The sequence below is a fragment of the Amia ocellicauda genome, chromosome 11, assembly GCF_036373705.1.
Source record: "Amia ocellicauda isolate fAmiCal2 chromosome 11, fAmiCal2.hap1, whole genome shotgun sequence".
NCBI classification, from domain to species: Eukaryota; Metazoa; Chordata; class Actinopteri; order Amiiformes; family Amiidae; genus Amia; species Amia ocellicauda.
In genome coordinates this window covers 34,566,309-34,590,640 of record NC_089860.1, presented here as the reverse complement: position 1 = coordinate 34,590,640, position 24,332 = coordinate 34,566,309, and the positions used below count along the sequence as shown (strand labels likewise).

General features: G+C 42.1%; 1 protein-coding gene across 1 annotated transcript in view; it reads right to left on the bottom strand.

The window, feature by feature from the left end:
• Window positions 1-21,717, bottom strand: part of ext1c (exostoses (multiple) 1c) — an 81,807-nt gene extending 60,090 nt beyond the window's left edge. Inside the window, exons 1-2 of the mRNA XM_066717610.1 lie at window positions 20,649-21,717; window positions 13,094-14,299 (exon numbers count right to left, since the gene is read on the bottom strand). Coding sequence (XP_066573707.1) covers window positions 13,094-14,028 — 935 coding nt within the window. The 5' untranslated portion in view covers window positions 14,029-14,299; window positions 20,649-21,717. The remainder of the gene's footprint in view (window positions 1-13,093; window positions 14,300-20,648) is intronic.
• Between the last annotated feature and the right edge of the window lie 2,615 nt (window positions 21,718-24,332).

The window sequence follows — 24,332 nt, the reverse complement described above, 5'->3', positions numbered from 1 at the left end:
GAGATTCTTAGCATTTTATTTCTCCCTTCTCTGGGAACACATTGTTAGCTGTCTCCTAGGTTTGAATGTCCTCTTTAGGGTCCATTATAAGCTGTTTTAGAACTTATTCTAAATCATGTCTGAGAAGGAAAAAGAAACGATCAGTCACCTTTGAGCTGTGGTGGGGCGGCCTTTTTTGTTTTGCCAGGGCATGTTTGTTTGAGGGCACACAAAAGCATGGCGTCCATAACCAGATTGAAATATGACCCTGAAGCCCCGAAAACTACAATGATCTGATGAAACTGTGATGCCCTTTCAATCTGCTCCTGTTGTCTGGGGGGCTTTTCCTGGGCAGACCCCAAGCTACTCTACCACCAGGCCGTGATGCGTAGTGTTTCCACGCTAAACACAATACCGAGGCAAAGGGATCGTCTAAAAGAAGAGAGCATGCACGAGAAAAAAAACAAAAGCATATATTGATTCTTGGCGCCCCAAAGTGACACAAGATAAAAGGGTTTGCTCTTGTTCTGCTCCAGTTAATGCACAGAATGGGTACGGAGTTCCGAGGTTTTTTTAATATAATTACCGGGCTGACCAGCCGAATAAAAGGCCAATTAGGGGGATGTATGGCTACATTAGAGGCGCATCCACACAAGTTAGTCCATTCAGCCCTATGCAGACATGTGCCATGAGCTGAATTCAGTGTATGACTGGGCTGAAATGCACGCACACACATACACACACTAATGAGATACTCAAGCTTTTCCTTTCTTGGTGTTTGTTTATGCAGAGCAACATCTAAGAGAACTGAAGACAGTAAGCTCAAACTACCCAAAAAAAAACAAAAAACAAACAGACAAAAAAAAAAAAAATCAGGTTATCGCCATGACAACCTCCAAGGCTTTTATAGGAGGTTCCTGTGTTTTCCTTTTATTTTAGGATTTCCGTGCTGCTTTTATAACCCAAATCAGGTGATTGAAAAGTAGGCCACTTTCGCCCCCCTTATAACACCTTATATTGCCTACTCCTTAATGAGTGTTTATTTCCTTGTGGAGAAGGACTCAAGCTTCCCCAGAATATGCACTTTTAATTTCTGCAGTATCTCTTGGGCGCTGTCAGAAATAAAATAAAATTACCATTTTAATGTTTAATGTTCAAAGCAATGCAGGAATTCACATGTCTACTGACCCCCCATGCATCTGCAGCACGAATACATCTAAAAGCACTCCTAAAATAGTGCAGGAGCCGCCAGACTGGGACATTTGACAGGTAAAGGAAGGACCAAGTATTGGTGCACCATGCTGAAGTGTGAGAACACATTTCCCAAAATAAAAAAGATTGTGAAATGCACCTTATCTGTGGTAGTTATAGCTGCTCAAATGTTTACTGGCTTTCATTTGTAGCATTTTCCCATTAGAATTTAGCTTCACTTCATAACTTTTTAAATTGAATTTAATTTTGTGTAATGTGTATCTCGACTCGTTTAAAAATTCAGACTTTTTATGGCAATGGCTCTTTCACTTTAATACCTCTTTGTTGCTATATTGGATATTAGTGCCTTAGTTTTCAACAATTATGGCACACATTTGCAAGGCAGAGGGACTCCCGAAACGGCACGGTTCAACGCTAAATCAATGCCTCGGGTCACAAAAAGGATATTTTGTGCCGTTTCCCAAGTTCATAATGATGGAACAGACTGGGTGATATTGGATTACCGAGGTAAGTAATAATGCAAGTCATTCAGGGCTGTAATTGAACTCCATAAACTTGATGTGCTGTAATGGTGGTGAAATAGCATTGTGTTGTGGAAAGTCAACCTCCCCTGTCTGGGGTTTGGGGGATGTTGAAACCATTAGGTACAGACAAAGGACAGCCAAATTACTGAGGAGACGGACCTTATTGCCTTAAAACCATTAGGCGTATATACCTTATTCAGAGCTAATGCAGGGTAATGTTAAACAAACTACATTATCTGTGATTTACACAGCCCTTGCAGTCCAGACATGCGTGCACCTGGCTGGTATCTTTCTGCCTCATATTTATCATTTTTAGAGTTGTGCTCAGATATTAAAAGACACTAATAAGATTTCCCGGATTTCTACTTTAGTTCGTTTTATAATTACGTGTATCTGCATCTGCTAAAGGAAATGGACTTTCATTAAAAACCCAATAGGCATCGACGTGCTTTATGTATGTGTCACAGTGTGTTAAGAAAGAGGTAATTGCTACATGATATATGTTTACTAATAACTAAATGCACGGTTGTGGCGTTGAAATATAATGGACTCGTACATTCTGCATTAAGTCATTGATTCCACCACCAAAAATACTAGAAAAATCTATGGAAATAATTTCTTAAATAATTGCAAGACCTACTACTACCTTCCCTGCAGTCCTACTATTGGCTGTGGGATACTGATGTATAGCAAAACAAGAACATAAAAGATCAGCATAGCTATATTGTTGTGTGCTGTGAATTTAAAAACCCTTTAATGCCATGACCATGTTGAAGATTCATAAATAATAGGCATTGTCCTGTCATATCTTATGTCCCGCTGGTCTTTTATTTCTGGGATTAAGTGAATTTAGGGAAGGTACAGGTTTTTACCATTATACAGTCATGTTTTTCCACTCTCCTGGGTTTTGAAGGATGAGGGGGGGGCGGAAAATCCACCACAAACGGATAAGCCGAAGTCTTGGTCTTATTGATTTGTTCTACAGAGTGGCTGCGTATCCGTGGCTCTTTAAAGACACTGGAGAGATAGCTCTGGAAGCTCGAGACATCAGAGTACAGCGAGGCGGCTGCAAACACTCGTGCAAAAGAGGAGCTGCCTATTTAGGGAGCGGGGATGGTTGAGTTTCTACGCCCACCTTCGTTCTGCCTCAGGATTAGTCCCCTAAGCTGGAACTGCAAGGCTGTAAATTAAGTCCACGACCAGGGAAAGTCACGGACACACAATGGCAAAGAAACAGAGTAGAGTGATAGAACAGAACAGGGCACCCTGAGTCCACATCCCGCCTGCCATGGACACTGGAGGACCATGGTACCCAAAACTGACACGACATGTCATCTATCTTTCTGGTAAAGCAGGACAAACGAGCAGTGTCTGTGGATGTGTTGTGGGTGTCTAAAAACCAGTGAAAGTTGCTGAGCTCTCTGACCCTCTTCAGCAGAAGCAACTTCATATGAATGGCTGAGGCGGGGGCCAGGCATGTTTTCTCCTGGCTGCTTCTCTCCAAAGTTGAGGGAACGCCTGAACCAACATGTCACTTCGAATTAGTAATAGCATCAGTCCTCAGGTGCAATGTGGTGTCAGAACACACACACACGTAGAAGTAAGCTCTCTCAGCACTTTGTAAAACGCCAACAGTGCTCAACAGCAGGCTACTGTTCAGCAAAAGCAAGACAACGCTGGCGTGCCGCGTGCTGGACAATGGGCCCTTGACATTTATTCTTCTACCGCCACTTCCAAGATGAACCTGCAGCTTTTGTGAAGCCGCAAACTAATGATACATCCAGAGCAGTGAGAAGCAAACAGTGTCTTTTTTCCAGCGTTGCAAACAACTGCATTCAAAATACCAGTACATTCAAAGATGAGGCTTGTCAAAGCAACCTCAAGCACACAAATCAACCCTACATTGTATTTGTGCATCATAAGGGTGGTTCAGGGCAACTCTTATCCCATGCATGTCTTACTGTGTGTGTTGTCCAGTTTCTCTGCTCAGGTTGTTTTGGCCTTGCAAAAATCCTTACCGCATGAGAGGACGTAAGTGATGCACAGTTTCTGAATTACCTCAGCAGGGCACCTCCAGTTGTAGGGGGCGGGTACTCCTCAAATATAAGTTCCCGTAAGTTCCCTGAAGTCTTTCAGAAGCTGTTTCTGTTAGTGTAGGAAACTGAAACTGCTTTCTGAGTCCCAAATTCATTATATGGAGGGATCCTGTTCAAATAACATGTATGATTGAATGCACAGAACTGCTACAGGATGGACAGCACTGGGGAGACTTAATACATGGTTGGACAAATCGACCACGAATCACAGGACATTAGAAGCAGAAGAAGAAATAACGGGTAAGCTCCACAAATACCACAGGTCAGCATGTTTTTTTTTGTTTTGTGTTTAATCTGACCATACACAACTATAATCCCTACCTGTTTGTACCTCTGAATGCACCTCTCCAAACCAGAACGTCTATGGGGGCAGCACTGAAGCTGTCTGCAGTGAAATTAGTTTCCTATGACCAAGAGCTATGGAGCAAGGTGGCTTCTGGCAGGTACGCAGCTGCCGTAGTGGTGCAGGTACCGGCTGTTTGTGTTCGAGCGACTGCCATGGAGACGTGTGGAGGCCCTGCCCTTAAGGCGTGTCTGCCATGCTGTTTAGCTCTGCCGCTCGCTCAGCGCAGCTTGATTACTCAGGACAAACAGGCCTTTCAGAATCGCCAACCGACTGAAACTAGGCCATTCGTAAGCCTATTGTGTGCGTTGAAAAGAATCTCCTCTTTTAGTTCATTTTTCCGTGTGCGAGCCCTTAAGGCTCCCAGTAATCTCCTCTCAGCAGGGAGCAGATGCAGCCTGATTATAACCTGAGAGCACCTTGTAATAGCCTTTTTGTGGGTACATGCCCTGTTACCTTACGGTTAGGCTCATTGCAGAGAGCAAGGAGAAATTAAGCTGGACTGGAGCAAAGAACAAAGCTGCTTTCCGGTGATTGTGAGTTTTAACCTCCTTCTCCGTAGTAGTAGATATAGAGTGTGGCTTTCGGATTAATACGGTCACATCTGAGGTCTGAGGTGTCAATCTGCTCCCGGCCTGGGAAAGTACCCATTCCAGGAAAATATGTGGGAAAAGGAAATGTAACTGGCAGAAGTATCTAAATTACACACCGTCCTATTCCAGCAGAATTGGCACTGTAGCGACCCACTAATTTGTGTCCTTCCGTGCACTTCCTGGCATTTAGGTCCAACTGATTTGAAAGGGCTTGTCTTTCTTTCTTTCCCAGAACTGCTAGGTAGCTTGGGAAATGGCTATTTAAGCAGCAACATGATAATCCCTCCTTACATGCACCGTTTTACAATGCCAAAAGGAACTAAACGATAACAAATTATAGGACAAAGTGTTCCTTCAGTCCCCAAAAACAGTACTCATAGCTGGGACATGTACACATGTCTGTTGCTTGATACACCACTACAAGAGGAACATGTTTTAGGTTTCAATCCAACTGTGTGTGATCTCATACTTTTCTTTAATGTTGGTGTGTGTCTGTCTGTCATTCGAGTTTGACTTGTTTATAACGTGTTTCTCAGTGTCACAAAACTACAGTTAAACATCAGAGCCCGGGGACAGTGGTATAAGGAGTCAGCTTAGCTCTCTCAGACTTTATCAATCACAACACATGAATGCAAGTAAATTGGATGAAAAATATCTGAGCCCAAGGTATTCTAGTTCCCTATCCCCTGTGTGCGTAAGGCACAGCTAAAGGTGAACAGCGCTTTATAAAACAAAAAGAAAACTAACTGGTTTTAATGTCTTAGGGTGCTACAATTCATTTCATACATGTGTCACATATTCTGCTCCTTGCTATTTTTATTGAAGATAGATTCATCACTTGACAGTATTGTTTGATTAGTACTGACAGTGTGTCTTGTTTTTTATTTATTTCGTATTTGCTCATTTCTGTCTCCCATTGTAAGGATTCCTTGTGCTGCTGGATCATGTGTGGTCACAATGGACCTGTTTCCAGGTGGTCTATAAAAACTGCTGGACTCTTCCAGACCAGAGCTAACCACCCTGGTCTTACTCCATACAATATAGGAACCAGAGACCTGTGAGAAGACTTGCTTCAGGAAAAATCACAGCCACGCAGAGATGGGAGGCATGTTTTGGTTTCCCCCAGACTGATCGCACCCTGTAACTCTTCCTTCACAGTCCACTCTGCACTCGGAGGAGCACGTGCCAGATCAAGCTTCACAGAGCTCTTCTCTTCCCCCTGACAACTCATTCACAGGCTGTCAAGTGATCCGTCCTGCGTGTGAAAGGCAGTGTCAGCCTGCAGAGACCTCTTGGAAATCAAGGAGAGTCCTGTGTGACTGGTTTCCACCATTTCTGCCTTAGGTGCTGGTAAGCCCACACTGGGACATGGTTTAGAGCACCCATCGCAAGAAAACACGGCAGACAATCTCTTCTGGTCGAGAAAAACTTCTGGTGAATGTGCAGGAAAAGTGAAAGTCAATGCAAAGCTGGGGGAGAACAGGGCAAATGAGCTGTAGGTCATTTTTTTTGGTCTTTTCTGCTCACGCACATTTGTCTTCCCATTTTGCAATTGACAGCCGGGGCGCAATGCAAACACTAGGTTCCAGGACGTGTTAAATCGCATCACCCACGCCTCTTCCAGACTGCCTGCCAGTGGATCTGCACTTTATGATAATTGTGTTTGCCATCAGAGCAGGACCTTCTAATGTTTGCCTTGGTGTAATTAGCGTTGACAGGAACACTCTTTACTCGCACCCCCCTGGGGGCCTCCAGATATTCGTCAAGAAAATCTGACCCTTACATTTCATTCTGGTCCCTACTTTAATTCAGATAACAAAAACGTCTTTGCTTGTCTGTGAAATGAACCAAGTGCTCAGGGAACTCAGAACGTATTAGGCCACTCCTGCAGTGGGCTCCTAAGGTATATTTAAATTAGCAATATTTAGCAATTATTTCAACAGTTTAAGATCAATTGATTTGGACAGATAAAGTGAATAATTAGTCCAAGTCATTGTGTCAGTTGTGTTGGAATGGAACCCAGATGTTTGCCATGGAACCCCCAAGTGTCAGAACCCTGTCTACCTGGTCTGGTGATAAGACTGGGTTGGTAGAGTTTGGATGAATGGTTGCACAACTGACTTTTTTTTTTTTTTAAAGACCAACAAAGCTGCAACATCTGACTTCAATGCTGCTTTCACTGTGGTCCACTGCTGGAGATGGGAATATGTTTGCTGGATCCAACGCAGTGCTCAGCAGTTACAAAATCTGCCTTGGGACTACACACAGTGGGAAGGAACTAGATTCACCCCCTGACCTGGCTGTAACCCATAATATCCCGGACATCTGGCCCAGACAGGTGTGTTACTCAGTGTAACGATTGAGGATGGGTACCTATCCTGCTCCTGTGGAAAAAACGGTCAACCCCTGTGCTTCTGCATCCTCTCAGCTGTCTAGTGAATGCAATGTTCGGCCACCCATTGAAGTACAGGCATGTAGCACGTCTCAGTCAAAGGGTAAAAGCTAGTTTTGGCATTAATGATCTACAGGACATTTACTGGACATCGAAGGGCCTAGGCAGATTGGCAGGGCAGGTGGACACACAACATCATGAAGGGTCAAAAGCAATCTGCTGTGTTCACCACCATAGATAGTGTTTGACCTCAAAGCAACGTGTTTTTAAATATCCAGATAACTGCCCCCCCCAGTACACATGATTGTAGAATTTCTTCTCAGTTCAGATTATGAAATGCCTGAATGGAGTAAATGAGCTCATTCATGGCGTTCCTTGTGCACCATGGCCGGCCTCTGGGGGATCCTAAAGCAAACACACTAAGGTATTGCTTGCCTTTTTCAGCCCTCCACTTCTGTTCATTAAAGAGGTAGCAGCACCATGGTTCCTTACCTCAAAAATACTGACTGCTTCTCTTCAAACCACTCCCCTCATATCGAGCACTGAAGTGGATTGATATGTTTCTGTTTCTGTGTTTTTTACAATATATTCTCAAACGTATTGGGACCACAGCTGACACACAAAAGGGGAGCATAGATGATACATGACCATGTTGCTATCTTCTATAATAAGTCGTCTCACTTTGGTCCAGTGAAACCTGAAATGCAGATACAAATATATCGACGCACTGTGTTACGCAACGCTGGTTTGCTGGGGCACAGTTCACGCAGCGCCAGCATGCGTTGAATTTGCAAGCCATGTGAGCCACTTATCGATTGGATGATTTTCTCCTAATGCATGTTGACTCAGTGTGTCCTCGTGTGGTTGGGTGCCGTGCAATCACCCTGCTTCTCAAAAGCACCATGACTCTGAAACTCTCTGTCCCAAACTTCGTGTTAGAAACCTGAACTGAAGGTGCATCTGCTCTCCCTGGTTTTCCTTTTCCCTGTAAATCTTTTCCATAGCCAGCGGGGCATTTATTCTGCTAACAGTGCATCCCTGACCGGTATTCCTTTCCTCCTCTCTTAAGCGTTTCCCTCATTGTTTTCATTCTGTTCTTTGACGCCATGCCCTCAGAGTGACCAGTGCTTTTGAATCGCAGAAAGTGTGAACGCGCTGGATGTGGCTTGCAGTGGTTTCTCTGTGCATTCAATCTGCTGAACCTTAAAACCTCCCGAACAGCTGCTTTGACTTCCCTTTAATTGTGATAGCCAGTCAGGATCAGATAACCCGTGGTAGTGGATGTTTATTGTTTTCGTTTTTGTTTTGTTTTTTCACCGAGATATTTCCGTAACCCATAATCTGATCAATAGATAACTAAAAACCAATTGGGCAGGAAGGTCTAAATAGTCTGCTCTTATTGACAAACTTATAAATGTTATCTCTCGCAACATTAAGCTATCTCTGCTTTCACTTGCCTAAACTATTGCACTATTGCACTAAGCACTACTGTGCTAATTCTTCCTCGTCAATGTTTTTGTACGTGTGTGTCCATTACAGGCCCAGCGTTCTCATTTCATGGCTGTGGTTTAGCAGTTTGTTGTCTGCTGTAACTGAGAGTTATAATGCTTATCTGTGTATTACTCTACTGTCATATTCTCACAATTGCTCCTACCAGGGGCCATACTATGTCGATTTGCACAATGTTGTCTTGCTGCTTTCCATATGTAAAAACGCACCTCCCTTATGTAAATGGCTTCCAAGAGAACAGTGAGCAACCTGGGAATATTAATACCGAAAAAAAGCAGCTCTCACCGTACTAAAAACGTCCTGTGGAGCAGAGATGCTGGTTAATTTTAGTAAAGGAACATTTGGGCTGCTTTCGGGGAAAAGGAAAAGAAAGTATTGAAAGACACAGTAAATATGTTTTCACATCTTTTGCACCCTCTGATCTTCCATCTCAACAGCCCTTCGCCTATTTCCATTTAACTGCACTTGTTGGATCATCTGAGTTCTCTTTGTTTTAATGTATTCTACTGTTTCTGTGGATATTCCACTTCAAGAGGCATCAAATACACATTATTCCTTTTTAAAATCTGTGTATTTTATTATGAATATAGATAAATGTGGCTTTTCATTACACGTTGATCTTGTGCCTTTTATCTGCAGTTTCGAGACTTAATATGTAGCATCAGATGGCTTTTATGTCGGCAGCAGACAGGAACAAGTCTCAAACAGGGAGATGTAAAGATTTTCGTTTGTTTTTGTTTTTCCCCTAAAAGTGATCAGTATCCCTCCTACTTTCTGTATTCAGGGATTTTGAAAAATGATTCTGTTTCTAAACCTACACTGAGGGAGGCAGACATGGGATGAAAGCACTTGGGTAACTTATTGAAAGGCTCTGACCAAAAGCCCATTGATCAGCAGCCTGAAAGCACAGAAAAAAAAGAAACTGCTTAATAGTTGTGTAAGAAGACCCTACTGGAAAACACCTAATGGTTTAAAATGATCTGTGATGCAACTGGAATCCTGGAGAATGAGTCAAAGCAAAGGGATTTATATATTTTAACCAATACATGTAACTAGACATCTCGATATGGTTACTTACCAAATACTGAGGATGTATTTTGGTACAGAAGGTGGTGTGCTATTCAAGTTACAAAGCTGAACTGTCTACCTGCCAGCTATCCTGTCTTGCCGGAGTTAATTATGAGATAGATGCGTTTCAGATAAACCACATCCTGTGGAAGAATACTATGTAAAGGAAAACTTCTTTCATGGGATTATTTGAATACCTGCCTTACTGAAGACAGGAGTTAAGTTTGAACACTTTCATAGATTTTCCACCCAACTGATCTGTATTCTGTTTATGATCTTTTCCTACAGAAAGGCCCAACCTGTGGAGACCAACTTATTGAAAAGGGGTCCAGATCTGCAGTATGAACAAGGTCCCTTGCCTTCCTCATATCATGGCTGCGTCTGTATAACACACGACTGAGTCAAGCTGAACACAGATGGATCTGACATTGATTCTCCAATGGCAGCAAACCAGGTGGGCCAAACTGTCGCCAAACGAGGCCATAAAACAGTGTGTCTTCGTTACAGAATGTTCTGCCATTCAGGTTATTATTACTTCAGCGTGCACCTGACTCACTGTGGTTGTTCGTCCTGCGCTGATGCTTTGTTTTGCTGTACAACACACAACTCCATGCTACTTCCAGTATTTTGTTAGATCATATAATTAAACTAGATCATATATAATTTTATACATAAGCATGATGCTTAAAGTCACGGTAAGTCATCTTTGAGAAATACTACTATACTAATAATAATAGTAATAGTCTTCTAGGCATGATTCAGGCGTAAGAGCTTCTTCCGGGCTGATAAGAGTAAACAATTATCTCCGACACACGTAAAGCTTAGAGTTAAGTCATTAATGGTGTTATAAGCACATGAGAGTGCTCCGACGATCTGAGCAGCTAATGAGCCATGGCAGAGGGTGTTTAAAGCCAATGAAACAATGGGTAATGGCCTTTTTATTTAATAGTAGACAACCTGAAGGTTTAAAGGTAATTTACTTTGTTTCTTTTCTTCTTTTTTTCTTTCCTTTGGAGATAATCACAGTTATTTGGAACAGCTTGTATTGTTGCAGCTCTATATTAAATGAGCCCTGTCCCAGACAATCAGCTGAGAGACTGGAGGTGCCAACCCTTTGGTCCTCTGCCTCATACATATGAATAGATCCTGACATCCGTGACTACAGCTCAATGGGAAACCCTGTCTATATATCCATTACACAAAAAAATAATACACAACGCTTTCTCACACACACATATAAAGTGCTTAATTTTACAGGTAGGGGTCGACCAGTGAATGCAAATCAGCACGTCCCAGAAAGTTTGATTTCTAGTTGCCCTAGTGTGCTCCTGTAGCTGACCCTGTGTGGATTCTTGTACAGTTTGAAGTACAAAGTTCTCACACCCTTCATTTAAAACCATGTTATTCTGCGTTCCAACTTAAAATTCTACATTTGATCATATTATCAGAGTTTGCTGAACACCGAATCAGCCAGGTTCAGGTTCAGTCAGGTTCTGTACTGTACAGGTTCCAGCTGACTGAACTGAGTACAGACAGGAAACCAAAGGATTGGAGTCCAAAGCTGAACTCAGTTCTGTTCTGTTTTTCAGCTGTAACTGTATGCTTGGGTGTGTATAGTGTGATTTGTTTGTATTCATTGAACCATTTCAGTTACTCATGATTCAAAGAAGGTTCTGTACACACCTCGTTATTTATTGACTAGAAGTGCCAAAACACACGGGAGATACAGTCCTCAGTGCCAAAACATGTCCAATATTTCCTCCTCTCTGTGAAATGACATTTTGGAGTCAAATCATGACAGTACAGCTTGCAGAGTTTCTGTGGAGATTGAGACACTTCTTGCGCTGTTGCCTCAAAATGTCAGTTCCGTGTTAAACACATGTATCGAAACTCTTCTAAAATTGTGTTGCCAAGACTGCAGGAGCAAGAGAAATATAAGCAACTGAAATCGGTTGATGAATAATAAAATCACACTGCATATTCCCAGACAACTAAAATCTATGCTCTGTTTAACAAATATATTTTTAATCATATCTTAACTAGGGTTTTATTTTAGTTCCTCTGCTAAAAGCCTTCGTTATAGATATATCAGAGGTCATGAATTGATACGGTGTTGTAATCTGGCCTCTGTACACAGTCCTTCTTTAAGCAACCAATCTATTGCTCCAAAACACATCTGCTGCAAGTATATTTTTACATATTTTGGCAAAATTCCTTAAAGGCTATTCTAGGACAAGAGAAAGTGCTCAATCTGTATCAGACCTCCGTCCCTGTCACATCTAGGAACCCCCAAAATAAGAAATGTACCATCATTCACATGAGCAACAGAAATAATCTTCACACTGATGCCTAGCATTTCCACTTGAGACACTCAAAATAGACGTCAGTTGTACTACTCCCGTCCGCGACAGAGAGATTATACATTTGAGGTTATAAAGTAATGAATATGGATCTCAGAACTGGTTCAGATCCTAAGGTGGGCTGTAGCGTCTCTTCAGTGTAAGAGGCCTGTGTTGTAAGAACAAGCAGACTAACTCTCCTCTGATAGATACAATAGCTAAGCGACTAGAGCCATTTGCCAAGCTGCAAAATAAATTGTTCCACTCAGTTTCAATTCTCAAATGGGAAACAAGCCAGCTAAATTACCAAAAGAGCATCACAGCAGGAAAAAGAACCAAACAAAGGCAGCATACACAAGCAGCAGCACAATAAGGATGGGTAAACATCTATGTCCAGGGTGCAATGTAGCTCGCTATAGTAACCCAAACACCCCGTCTCGCAAACCCTAAAGAAAACCCACACTGTTCTCAAAATAAAGCAAATTTTCAAGAAATGCTGGATTAAATCTATGCCTCTTCTGCCTTCACTGGAAATAATGAGACTCTCTGTCCTTGTGGGATTGACTAACAATTGCATCCAAGTAAAAATAGACATTTTTATTAAAAAAATAATAATCATAAAAATAAGTTAAGATATGTTACATAAAAACATAAAAAAACAAAGAATATTGTTCATTGAAAGCAAGCAAATGATATATCTTTTAAAATGTTTGTCAACATGGGAAATAAATAAAATATAAAAAATGTTTTATAAGACTTTATACCACTAGGGACTGAAAGCACTTTATAATCCAGACTACTGTTTTTTGTTTTTTTTCTACATATCCTGCCTTTTCAAAAACAAAAAACAAGCACAAACAATTATCTAATCTCACCCTATATACAATTCAATTTGAATAAATGGTCAATATACATTAGCACTGGGCAGAGTCTTAGAAACCTGTTTCATACGAGTCTGAAGGATAGTTTTAGAGCTTCGGCAGACCTGAACAAATAAAACAGTGGGGTAAAGGAGGGGCAAAAAAGCAGAAAACATACCGATCGTATTCCTGGTTGTCCCGATCACAGCGGGCATCTTTGTGCTTCTCCCAGTCTTTCCCGTGCTTGCAGGTGGTGAGCGAAATTATATCTTTCCCGTTGTGGATGTGGTGTAAGGCATTCCGAGTGTCTGACCCGATTCCTGTCAAGTATCTCTTGCCTTTGAACATCAGGAGGTACTTCCGTCGTGGAGGGACGTTGTTCCGGACCAGCCAGCCCCTCTCCCCGCCTTTCTGGGGATGTTCTTTGGAAAACAAGGGGATGGACACATCAAAGCCCGGCCGGAAATGCTCCACGTAGAAACTGGCCTTGGCGAGGATGGCCTGACCAATGTCAAAGCCCAGGTCTTCAGTGTAGTTGGGCCAGGTGCCCGAGTACAAGTTGAATATGAGATGGTTCCTCCCGTCATTCCACAGAGGGTATCCCCGGATCCTCTCGTTGACGTTGGGGACATACTGGGCTGAGAGCTGATCCCTGTCCAAGGTGTCGATGTTCAGGACAAACAGGCAGGCTTCCTGGGGGTTGACCGTGTAGTAGCGGGACTCCGCGATGGAGTTGATGATCTTCTGGTAGCTCTCCGACACCCGGTCCCCTTTCTCCGGGGGGTACACGTAAACTCGGAAGCCGTGAGTCTCACACTTGGAGAAGTCAAAGCAGGTGTCCATGCGGCAGCGGCTGTTTTTGTAGATGTTAGACCAGGTCTCCCTCCTGGACTTGGAGGAGCCCTGGTGCGGGTCGCTGTCGTTCTGCAGCTCCTCCAGGTGAGCGTAGCCCATGAGCAGGTGCCTGTCCACCCACAGCGGCCACTGCCTGGTCTCCTCATTCTTCTTGCGTGACAGGAGTTTCAAGAGTCGGATCTGGACCCCTCCAAAGTAGAACACCAGGAGCCACGAGGCGCAGAATGCTATCAGAATGTATTTCTTCCGAGCCTGCATGGGTTTCTCCAGGGTGCCGGCCCTGTGCAGCTCAAAGAGGTGAATGCTTGGGAAGTGTCACTGTGGCCCAGTGGGAGAGACGGCGGCAACAGCCATAGTGCAGGCAAGTTAGGGGAGCACACCTACAGTGGAAGGAGCCCTCAGGCGCTCGGCTGCTTCACTGTGGGAGGCACGCGTTCCCGCTCCCTCGATCCAGAGTCTCCCAGAAATGAACAGGGCTCCTCCCCCCAAGGCTTCATGATCCAGGGCCTTCCCCCTTGCGATCCCGAAGCTGCAAGAGAAAAAACAAAACACTAAAACACAGTGCAGCTTTTAAAACCAGCCAACTCCGTCTCGCTAGTTAGCTTTTGTGAAGGTTTTTCACCAGGCAGATTCGAGAGCCCAGAATATGTCCCCTAGACCCCCAAAGGGCAGCTAGGCTAGAAACATTTGCAAAAAAACCACAAAAAAAAACGCTCCGACGCAAACCAACCTGAGCTAGACGTCAACACTTTATGTTTTTTTTTCTCTCTAAGGAGAAACCCAGTAGACAGAGATCGGCCGTTGAGCTGAGAATATAGTGGGCATTACTGTTACGGCTGCCAAGTCTATACAATGGCAGCTTTCACACGCTTCTACCTGCTTCAGTTTCCCAGGTTAGCCCAGTCCACTACATCCCATCACACAGACCCCCTCTGGATCACCGCACTCCCCTCTCCCTCACTGCAGTCCACAGTCGCACCCTTACATGTCCAATTCAGTCCTGGCTTTGCTCCCTTAACATCAAGCTTCAGTACTAATATACAACATATAAAAGTGCGTCAAAAAGCATGTACAGGCTATCAGCTAACCATTGGAAATAGCAGTTCTGTGAACACACACATACACACACAAACACGCATGCACCCCCCCACACACACACACGCACACACTTCAGGTAAAGCATTGAGTTTTACGGCCGGTGATTTTGAGAATGAAAATATTTGCTATGGCATTTGTATATGTGATTCTGTAGCTGAATAAACTGCCATTCCAAGTCTGACCCGAGTTATGAATCGACCAATGGAGTGGCTCAAATCTCCTGTCGGTTGAGCGAGAATGTAGATGTGAATAAATCAAAGCATTCGTAAACTTCAACCAAAATGGCAACAAAAGGGCACTGAATTAGATTTGATCCCGACCACTTCTCAGATAAAAAATGAGCCTGTCGATTTGAAATGAAATTATGTTTTGTATTTGTTCCTGTAAAGCACTGAAGCAAAGACACAGAGACGATGCGCCACCACCCAAGTCCTCTACAGTTCATGTGTTTCTGTTGCTCAGTGTATTATTTTTCTTATTCACGTTTAAATGGTTATAGAAATAAACCTGTATAGAGTGCTTATATGAGAGACTTCAAGATCCAGCATGATTTGTACTGTCTTTCCTTTCAGTTTCTCCAACTATGGTGTCCAGTGTGCCAGTAAATAGTCGTGGCATTCCACATGCAGGAATATATACATATATATATATATATATATATATATATATATATATATATATATATATATATATATATATATATACACACACACTGTGGCATCAGAATCCCAGAACTCAATGAACTAAAATCCAAAAACAGGGATCGGGTTTCTTGTACAGTAAATAAATACTCTCTGTATGCGCTACACATGTGCAAAAACTTGTAGGGGAACACGCTGCGATTGGATTCCATTACATATTAGTGATTAATAATTCATGGCTTCCTTTAGTTAAGCCATTGATTTTTTTTTCCTTCCCCCCTCCAAGATTCCATTTAAGTTAATCCCAACTTTCCTCGCAATCAATCATCCTGTAAGTGATACATCCTTCGTGACATTTATCTGAGCATTAAATATGTATATATTTTTAACCTTGATCATTAGCTTTAAGTGCTCCTCAACCCAATCTCTGAAGTGACATTCAGCAAACTGACAAATCCGGAGGATTCAGAGAGACAGGCAAGACTCCTTGGTAATGTCAGAGCTGGTGAACTGTCATCAATCCCTCATGACACGCTGGTTATGAATCCAACCGCAGCTGTTGTTGCAGCGTGAAGCCATTTCTCATCAAGCCTCATCAAAGCCAATGCTGTGCTGTGAAATCCAATAAGTGCAGGGTGCTTATAAAGTTTCTTAGCCCGCTCAAACAACTGTTTGGGGAACTGTTGTACCACATAGCAATGAAATTCTGTCCACCTAGAAATGGCTCCATGGAGAAAATACTCCCATTGACAATCCAGCCATTGTTTGTATGTAGGATGGTTTGCATGCGTGGAAGGATATGGTGCACAGCTGCACAAAGCTGTCCGGTAATCAAGAGGGTAATATCATCTTGGATGTTGGGTGGCATATTCCCCACGGTCCCATTAGTATATGTACCAAATACTATTGCCCCGCGGCACACAGTCTGAATAAGATAACTAACTTTATAAGCACCCTGTACTGGGATGGGATGCATCAAGTTGCTACTGGGAATGAACCAGTGGGTTCCTTTCTTCCCTCTTGAAAAACCAAACCCAGATTTGAATTGTGGGGACAGGCGACACTGCGCTATACGGCTGCATGAGGTTCTCGGGCCTGGTCCTGGAGCATGGCTGCGTTTTGTGGTTTCATTGAATCCTTCCCTTGCTTCCCTCATTGACTCTTTGATAAAAGTAATGATGATCTTTAATTTAAGTAGCTTATGAGGCTCAGTAAAGGCCAAGGCGTCAATTCATTAATCACCTAGAACAAAGAACAGATAACCTGGGGTTGCCCCAGGACCTGTGATGAAAACCTTGATGTAGGACACACGGACTCATTCATTCAGCTGATAGGCACCACAGAGTCCTTTTCCCATGCTACAGACATTCAAGATATCATGGCACACACAAGAGCTGGGGTGTTAGCTCTGGAGACATGGTCAAATACATAACAGGTTATAAAATACATAACAGGTTATAAAAACATCTCTGCTTAATGTACCCAGCCCCCCACGTGGGTTAAGGTCTCTGTTGCGCCCCATTCTGCATGTCAGTGTACAAGTCACAGACTGTGCCTGAGCTGATTTGGGAATGGCTGTTTTAATTTAGAAATCTCTAAACCGATATTAATACGAGATGAGGAGGTTCAAGCAGAAATAGTCAGAACCCAATTACACACTGTTCACCATCTTTGTAATTAAGTGAAAGCAGTGGTAGATCAGAGAACTGATAATGCAAGATCTGCTTCCAAATAACATGCTTTTTTAATCTTTTTTTTACAGTCTATGCTCAATTCCAACTGCTGACCCCTGAGCATGATGATTTACTTTACGGGAACCAAAGTCAGATAAATGTCCATTCATGTCAACCCCTGTATTTGCCATGTGGACCTAATAAGTGATGACTGGTAAATTATTGATCACTGACAAAATTCATTTTGGGTGCTCTCTTGCTTAAGATATTTGAGCTTGAAAATTAGCTGTTCTCTCTTCCTTCTTTTTAACACGCATGCCCTTAAAGTTGTAGACGGCAGTCACACACAACACCAAGACATCACACAAAGCACATAGGATAAAAAGACAAAGTGTGAAAAGTAACAATCAATCTTTTCTCAGGCAGCACTTTGGAATTAACTGTACCAAGCAGAGTTAAAGCCGTGCCTCCGAGTTAAAGCCTTATGAGTTTTCCAACTGAACTTAAAATTCAGTTGGGAATGCTACAATGCTGTATTGTTTTTTTAGTTTTTTTTTTTTTTTTACATCCCCACATTTTCTTTCCTTCAAAGACACCTGATAGTTCAGTTCGGCACAAATACCTCTTTGAAAAACCTGTTGACTATCCCCTACCAGCCTGACGCTGTTTACAGTACACACTGCAGAGAGAATGGGAATTTCATGAGAATTTCTCTTGTGATTATTGCTTTCACGAATTACCAGGCAACCCATGTGGCGGGTTTGCAGTTTGTCAGGACACGTTTTCTCCAAGGGACATCTTGAAAACTATGCAAAAAATAAAAACTGAAGATTGCCCAGATGTCCCTTCAGACATATGAGAGATTAGATTTGACTGACTTGTCCACAATGTAAAAAATGGAAGCATTAAAACAGCAACATTGTCTTAATCACTTTTATTGTTTATCACTTCTCAGTACTCGGATTATAACGTATAAGGACAGAACATTATCGAAACCTTTTTCTTTTACTTTGTTTAACACCAAAACTCAAATTTGTACAGTGTAAGTCTTCATTCAGGAGGCACAGAGTACAAGTACGAGAGTAATCAAGCATCAGAAAATGTAACTGATTTAAAAAAGAATAAGCATAGAAAAAAAAGATGAAAGCACAGAAACTAAACTGAATCCATCTGTGTGGAATGATATGCAGTTTACAGTTGCATGACAAGAGTATCCCTTGGGAAGGGATTGGTGGATAGTGAGAGGGCACTTGTTAATAACCGAGCTATTGGAAATATGTACGGTTTGAAGCCACCATGGGTTATATCAATAGTCCTGTGTTTCAGATGTTGCTGGTGCTACACATGCCGCTAAAATAACCAGACAGAAGACTCGCTGTTCTCGTCTTGTCCCGCGCCTCTTCCCCTCGCTGGTAACTTTCAGTTAAACATCTGATGAGCCAAAACTGGTTCACAATGAGCATTACAGCATGCTGCTCTTAAATCTGTGGCAGGAACAGGCACTGTTTTATTAACTGGACTAATTACCTGAAATCCCTGACCTACTAGTATAGATTTATGTCACCTAAATGAGTCCCAGCCTCCAAGTGCACATCTTCGCTGTGGTGTGCAAGTGTGCCATCTTTCTCTCTCTGAGAATGTAGAGTCAATTTGCTCAGAGGTGCGAGAGAAATTTTATAAAAAAATAAAACTGTTTTTGGAAAGATCCAAACGACAGACAGAGGCAATGAACACAGTTGACCGTTTCCACACCCCCAGAAAATGAGCATGTAAGCGAAAGCCACAACAGCACCCAAAAAGGAACAGGAGTTTCACTACTAATTAAATACTTGCTACTGCAACTACTATAAAGCACACACAAATGAAACATAAAACATTGATAACTTGTACATTGTAGTATCAAAAACATTTACAGTGCCTTATATACTACTGAAGATCTAAATTTTATATTTCTAGATACATTTCACATTCCTAGAGTTTTAAAGCTGACTCTGTTTCTCTGTTACTCTTTGGACCTGGTTAAGACTGACACAGCCTCCCTCAAACAGTATAGATTCTTTCTCTCATTCCAAATATAGATATCGTATCTCTAAGGCTCTGTATTCTGTTGTTTCACTACATCTTGTTGTTTAACAAAACTTGGTGTGTTGGCATCCTTGACCAAGAGGTTATTCATTCATAAAGTCTATGTAGTAAGTAATTTAAATGTCTCTTGTTAATTAGTTACAGTTTGCTTAGTAAGCTTGTTTACACCAATCAAGAAGGAAAGAACCGTCTTCTCTGTCTTGAACACAACCCATAAAATAACAAATGTAACTTTGTTAAAATTGTTGAGACTGTCTGAGGAAACTTCTCCTGTCAGGCTCCCCTGCAGCTGCGGGAATAAAGAATCGACCTTCTACCACACACGAGTCTCTTGCTATTTTCTGCAACTCTTCACTACAAAATAATGTTCACCTTTCAATTTTCCACTGACAAATGTTGGGTTGCTTGGCTGTCTGCACTTTTAATTTAATTAAATTTAAATTAAAAGTGTACAACCTTAAAAAAAAAAGTGAAACTGTTACAGAACAAATACATCACAACTCACTAGGGAGTGAGTCTTATACCTTTCAATTGTATCCAAGATACAGTATCAATTGAGGGAGTCCGTAAATACTGTGCGTCTACAGAGCTTTCAATGTGATGTGTGTGATACTTTTATTGCAGCAAAAAGAGTATCTTCTAAGCTATGTCGACAAAGTTTCAGTGTGTTGGCATACGTAACACTGCTGTATTGTCCTTGAAATAATAATCATTATATTTAGCTTACTTCTTCTTTTCTTTTCAAAAACTCAGCCGCTATTTGATGTTCTCCGTTTCATTTGGGTCACAAAACTATGCAATCCTCCTTAATAAAAGCAGAGGCTGACCGATTATGAATACGGCACAATAATATTAATAAAAACAGTCAATTTCCTTTGCTGAGAGTGGAGGAAGGGAACTGGCTGATAGATAACAAAGCTCCTGCTTCTTTATTCTGTTTCTGTAATTGAAACTATTCTTGAAATGTTGTTTAGTCAACCATGTTCCTTTAATTGTCATACTAATAATAGTTTTGCTTTATTCATTCATATGTATATATATATATATATATATATATATATATATATATATATATATATGTGTGTGTGTGTGTGTGTATAAGTACGACAGACTGCTGAACGAGATATCTATCTTTCTTTTTTTAATGAATACCAAAATTAATTATTTACATTTACTGTTTTCGTTGAATCCAGTAAGTTATAATTTTTTAAGGACTATCAGTTCGTACCAGTTTGAATAGAATCGTTCTTCACACACCTGCCACCTGTTCGTGTGTGGGTTCATACACAGAAATACACTCACATACCCTTCAAATACATAAGAAAACTATATAAACGATATTTAAAAATCAAAAAGCATCAGTAGAATTGCCATACTGTACCTGTATTGCTGTGCTGGTGGGCTGCTATGGGACAGACCGCGATTTCACTACATCTTCAGCAAGGCGTCTTCAGTCTTGCACTTAAACTTTGCTATCGGCTGCGTGCAAGTTGAGCGCTGTCTGACTCAGCGCCCGCACAGCGGCCACACAGCGGGCATCGGCGCTAGCAGAGCACACACTGCCTTTCTCCTGCGGTGGCTATCCCCCAACCAGATACCATGATTGTATTACAGTGAACATGCACATGTATGCACCAGTCTTCACACATATGTTCACAGCGACTACTCGACTGCAGTCAGCGGCGCGGGTTCACGCCTCTCCGGCGCGGCGGATGAACACCTGTCCGATAAACCGGCGCCCCTGCATCTGCTATTCTTCCTCGGATTTTCATGAGCCGTATTGACTGGCAGACTTGGTGGATGCAATGTAGATTCATAAATACATGAATAAATACATACAAATAGAAAGCGACTGTTCACTTCCCGCAGAGCCTCGGAAAGCCGTCTCCCTCGCTGTCAGGGTGCCTGTGGGCCGTCATGCACTGGACCCAATAGCACAGGTACAGCGCCGGCCAACGCGCACTTGCACGGCATGGGTGCGCATTCACTTTACGCCACCATAGGACATGTCCACAGCGCTGAGCAATGTCCTTGCAATCGATGTGGTAGGATTGCAAATTTCCAGATATATAAAGACTCCTGCCTGCTCCTTCGCCGTGCGCTAGGCTACATGCATGTACAGCACTTTGCTAATAACAATATGAACTGCTGCAGCTCAGATTTTAATCCTGAGCACCTAAATGGAGGAACACACAGCGGCCATAAAGCAGCCCTGCATAGATCCACGTCTCTGTAACCGACTGTGAGCACCAGCCAAAAAACGAGGCGGCCAGTTTCTCCTTCCCGTGTATTGGGTTGCTCACATGCCCGGCTCGCCCCGCAGTCCGGGAATGCATGTTGTAAGATGGTCCATTTTTCACGTCCACAACATCCCAGCCCAGGTCCGCCCCCCCTGCACGGCCATTGGCTGACGCGCCGCGAAGTGCGTGTGCTGCTGCCGGCGCCTTTAAAGACAACAGCCACATCTGGCCAGCGGTGCCTGGGTCTGACTCCGTGCTGCCCTCGCCGGGGTCTTTAAACAGCAAATAGACCGCTACTATTCGTCTAGAAAGGAAACGTCTCTCTAACCCAATATGGATGGATCATGGCTCTGCACTACTGGCCTCGCTTTATAACTGGCTATAGTGGTATCGGTGATTTGGTCACTACTGTGTGAACTTTTACTTGTAAATCATACAGAATTTTGTATTTTAATATTTATATATAGATGGATAGAGAGATAGTAGGATAATGCCATAGGGACAAATACATCCAGTTTCGTATATTTATTTTAAATTTACTAAGAGCTGTAAGAAAAGATTGGTTACAAGAAGGGTCTGATATGAAAAATATCACAGTTGTATTTTCATAACCAAACCAAACCATCTGGGAAACGCAAAGAGGACAGTATTTGCATTGTATTTGAATAAGGAGAGGGGGCAGTCTAGCATAGTTCACCACAACCGGCACAAAATCCCACTGGGTGTGCGACTTAGCTAAACCAAAAGGTAGAGGATGATGTGATCGTTTGCCTTTACCAATATTTTCCCACCCAAGTGCTTCTCCTACATTTGACCGGTTAGGCCTACTGAGCAGCCACCTGACCACCCAACAAACTGCACAATCACACTACAGTCCAGAGCACGAAGAGAATGCATCCTCTTTATGGAAGGGTCAAGGTTAAACAAAAGCAACACTCATATTGACAAAGGACCTATTGTAGGAAGCGCTGTAATGTTCGTGGGCTGCCGTACAGGAAATACCAGCCACTTGCCCACAAATGTAATCCAAGGGTCTCCAATTCTACATAAAAAATATGCTTTTCTTCTAAATGAATCCATCAAGAAACACTTTCAGTTTCTTTAAAAAATAAAATAGCTTTTCTATAGGGACTTCCTTTACAATTTACTATAACATCTCTTGAAACAATGTAGTAAAATATTGTGCCCTTTATACATATATGGCATGTTACCATAGCATGTTTAAGCACATTACAAAATATGTGCAGGTGTCCCCTCTGTTGGAAGACCAGTGTTCAATGGCTGTCGTGCTTAGGTCAGCATGTGTTAAGAGGAGGTGTCTTAGATAATGTCCTGCTATGGAAACAAACAAATAATAAAGGCCTACAATTCACGCCTGTGTACTCTGTTATTCCTCACTCCTCATTACAATCCCTATTTGATTTAAAATCTGTGATAAAAGAATTCTGGGTAGTGTAATTTTAAGCCTGCTTTCTGGTTTAATATTAATAAAATCTAGCAGTGGAATGGTGAAAATTTTAAGTATTCATGCGTATATATTTGTACTGTCTATAACATAGTGTATAACTATATATCTACAAACATAGGCGACCTGTTCTGCAACATGTCGCGTTTGTGCAGTTACACTTTACACTTACGCCCTCTACAGTTAGTTTAAGGATATTACAGTCGACTTGGAACATAATTCAAAGCAGATTATAATTGAGAGAATAACATTTTTTTTTCAGTTCCATGTTGATTCTAAATTCATAAGGTATGGCTCTGTATTTTTATATCTAAAGAACTTTTATTTTCTAAATGTAGTTAAGAATATTCTGTAGTTTGTTGTAACCAGGGTTAGATAAAAGCATGCCAGATGAAAAGAGTTCAAGAAGCAAACCAGATTCAACAAGCATGAGGTATTATTATTATTTATTTCTTAGCAGACACCCTTATCCAGGGCGACTTACAAAATATAAGCACAATACAAAGTGAGTATAAGTGCAATATAAAGCAATACAATTTATATGATCAATTAATGCAAGGGTGGGAATGTATTATTATTATTATTTGTAGTAGTAGTAGTAATTATTAATAATAATAATAATAATAATAATAATAATAATAATAATAATAATAATAATAATAATAATAATAATAGCTGAGATTAGGATTCAGTCCTTCAGTACCCCATTAGGGGGCAGCATCACTTTAATTCAAAATTAAATTTGATTTCCAAAACAACATGAAATAACGAAATACATACATGTCCCCTTGATGTCTATGGGAATACCTAATGTCGACTTTGGTCTTGTTTACCGTTTTTATAATTCAGATAACACTGTGACTGTCTTGAATAACCTCTGTTCTGTATATTCCCATAGCACCTGTAGCACCAAATACACCGATCAGCCATAACATTATGACCACCTGCCTAATATTGTGTAGGTCCCACTTTTGCCGCCAAAACAGCCCTGACCCATCGAGACATGGACTCCACTAGACCTCTGAAGGTGTGCTGTGGTATCTGGCACCAAGACGTTAGCAGCAGATGCTTTAAGTCCTGTAAGTTGCGAGGTGGGGCCTCCATGGATCAGACTTGTTTGTCCAGCACATCCCTCAGATGCTCGATTGGATTGAGATCTGGGGAATTTGGAGGCCAAGTCAACACCTTGAACTCGTGATGCATCAGACCAGGCCACCTTCTTCCATTGCTCCGTGGTCCAGTTCTGATGCTCACGTGCCCATTGTAGGCGCTTTCGGCAGTGTACAGTGGGCAGCATGGGCACCCTGACTGGTCTGCGGCTACGCAGCCCCATACGCAACAAACTGCGATGCACTGTGTG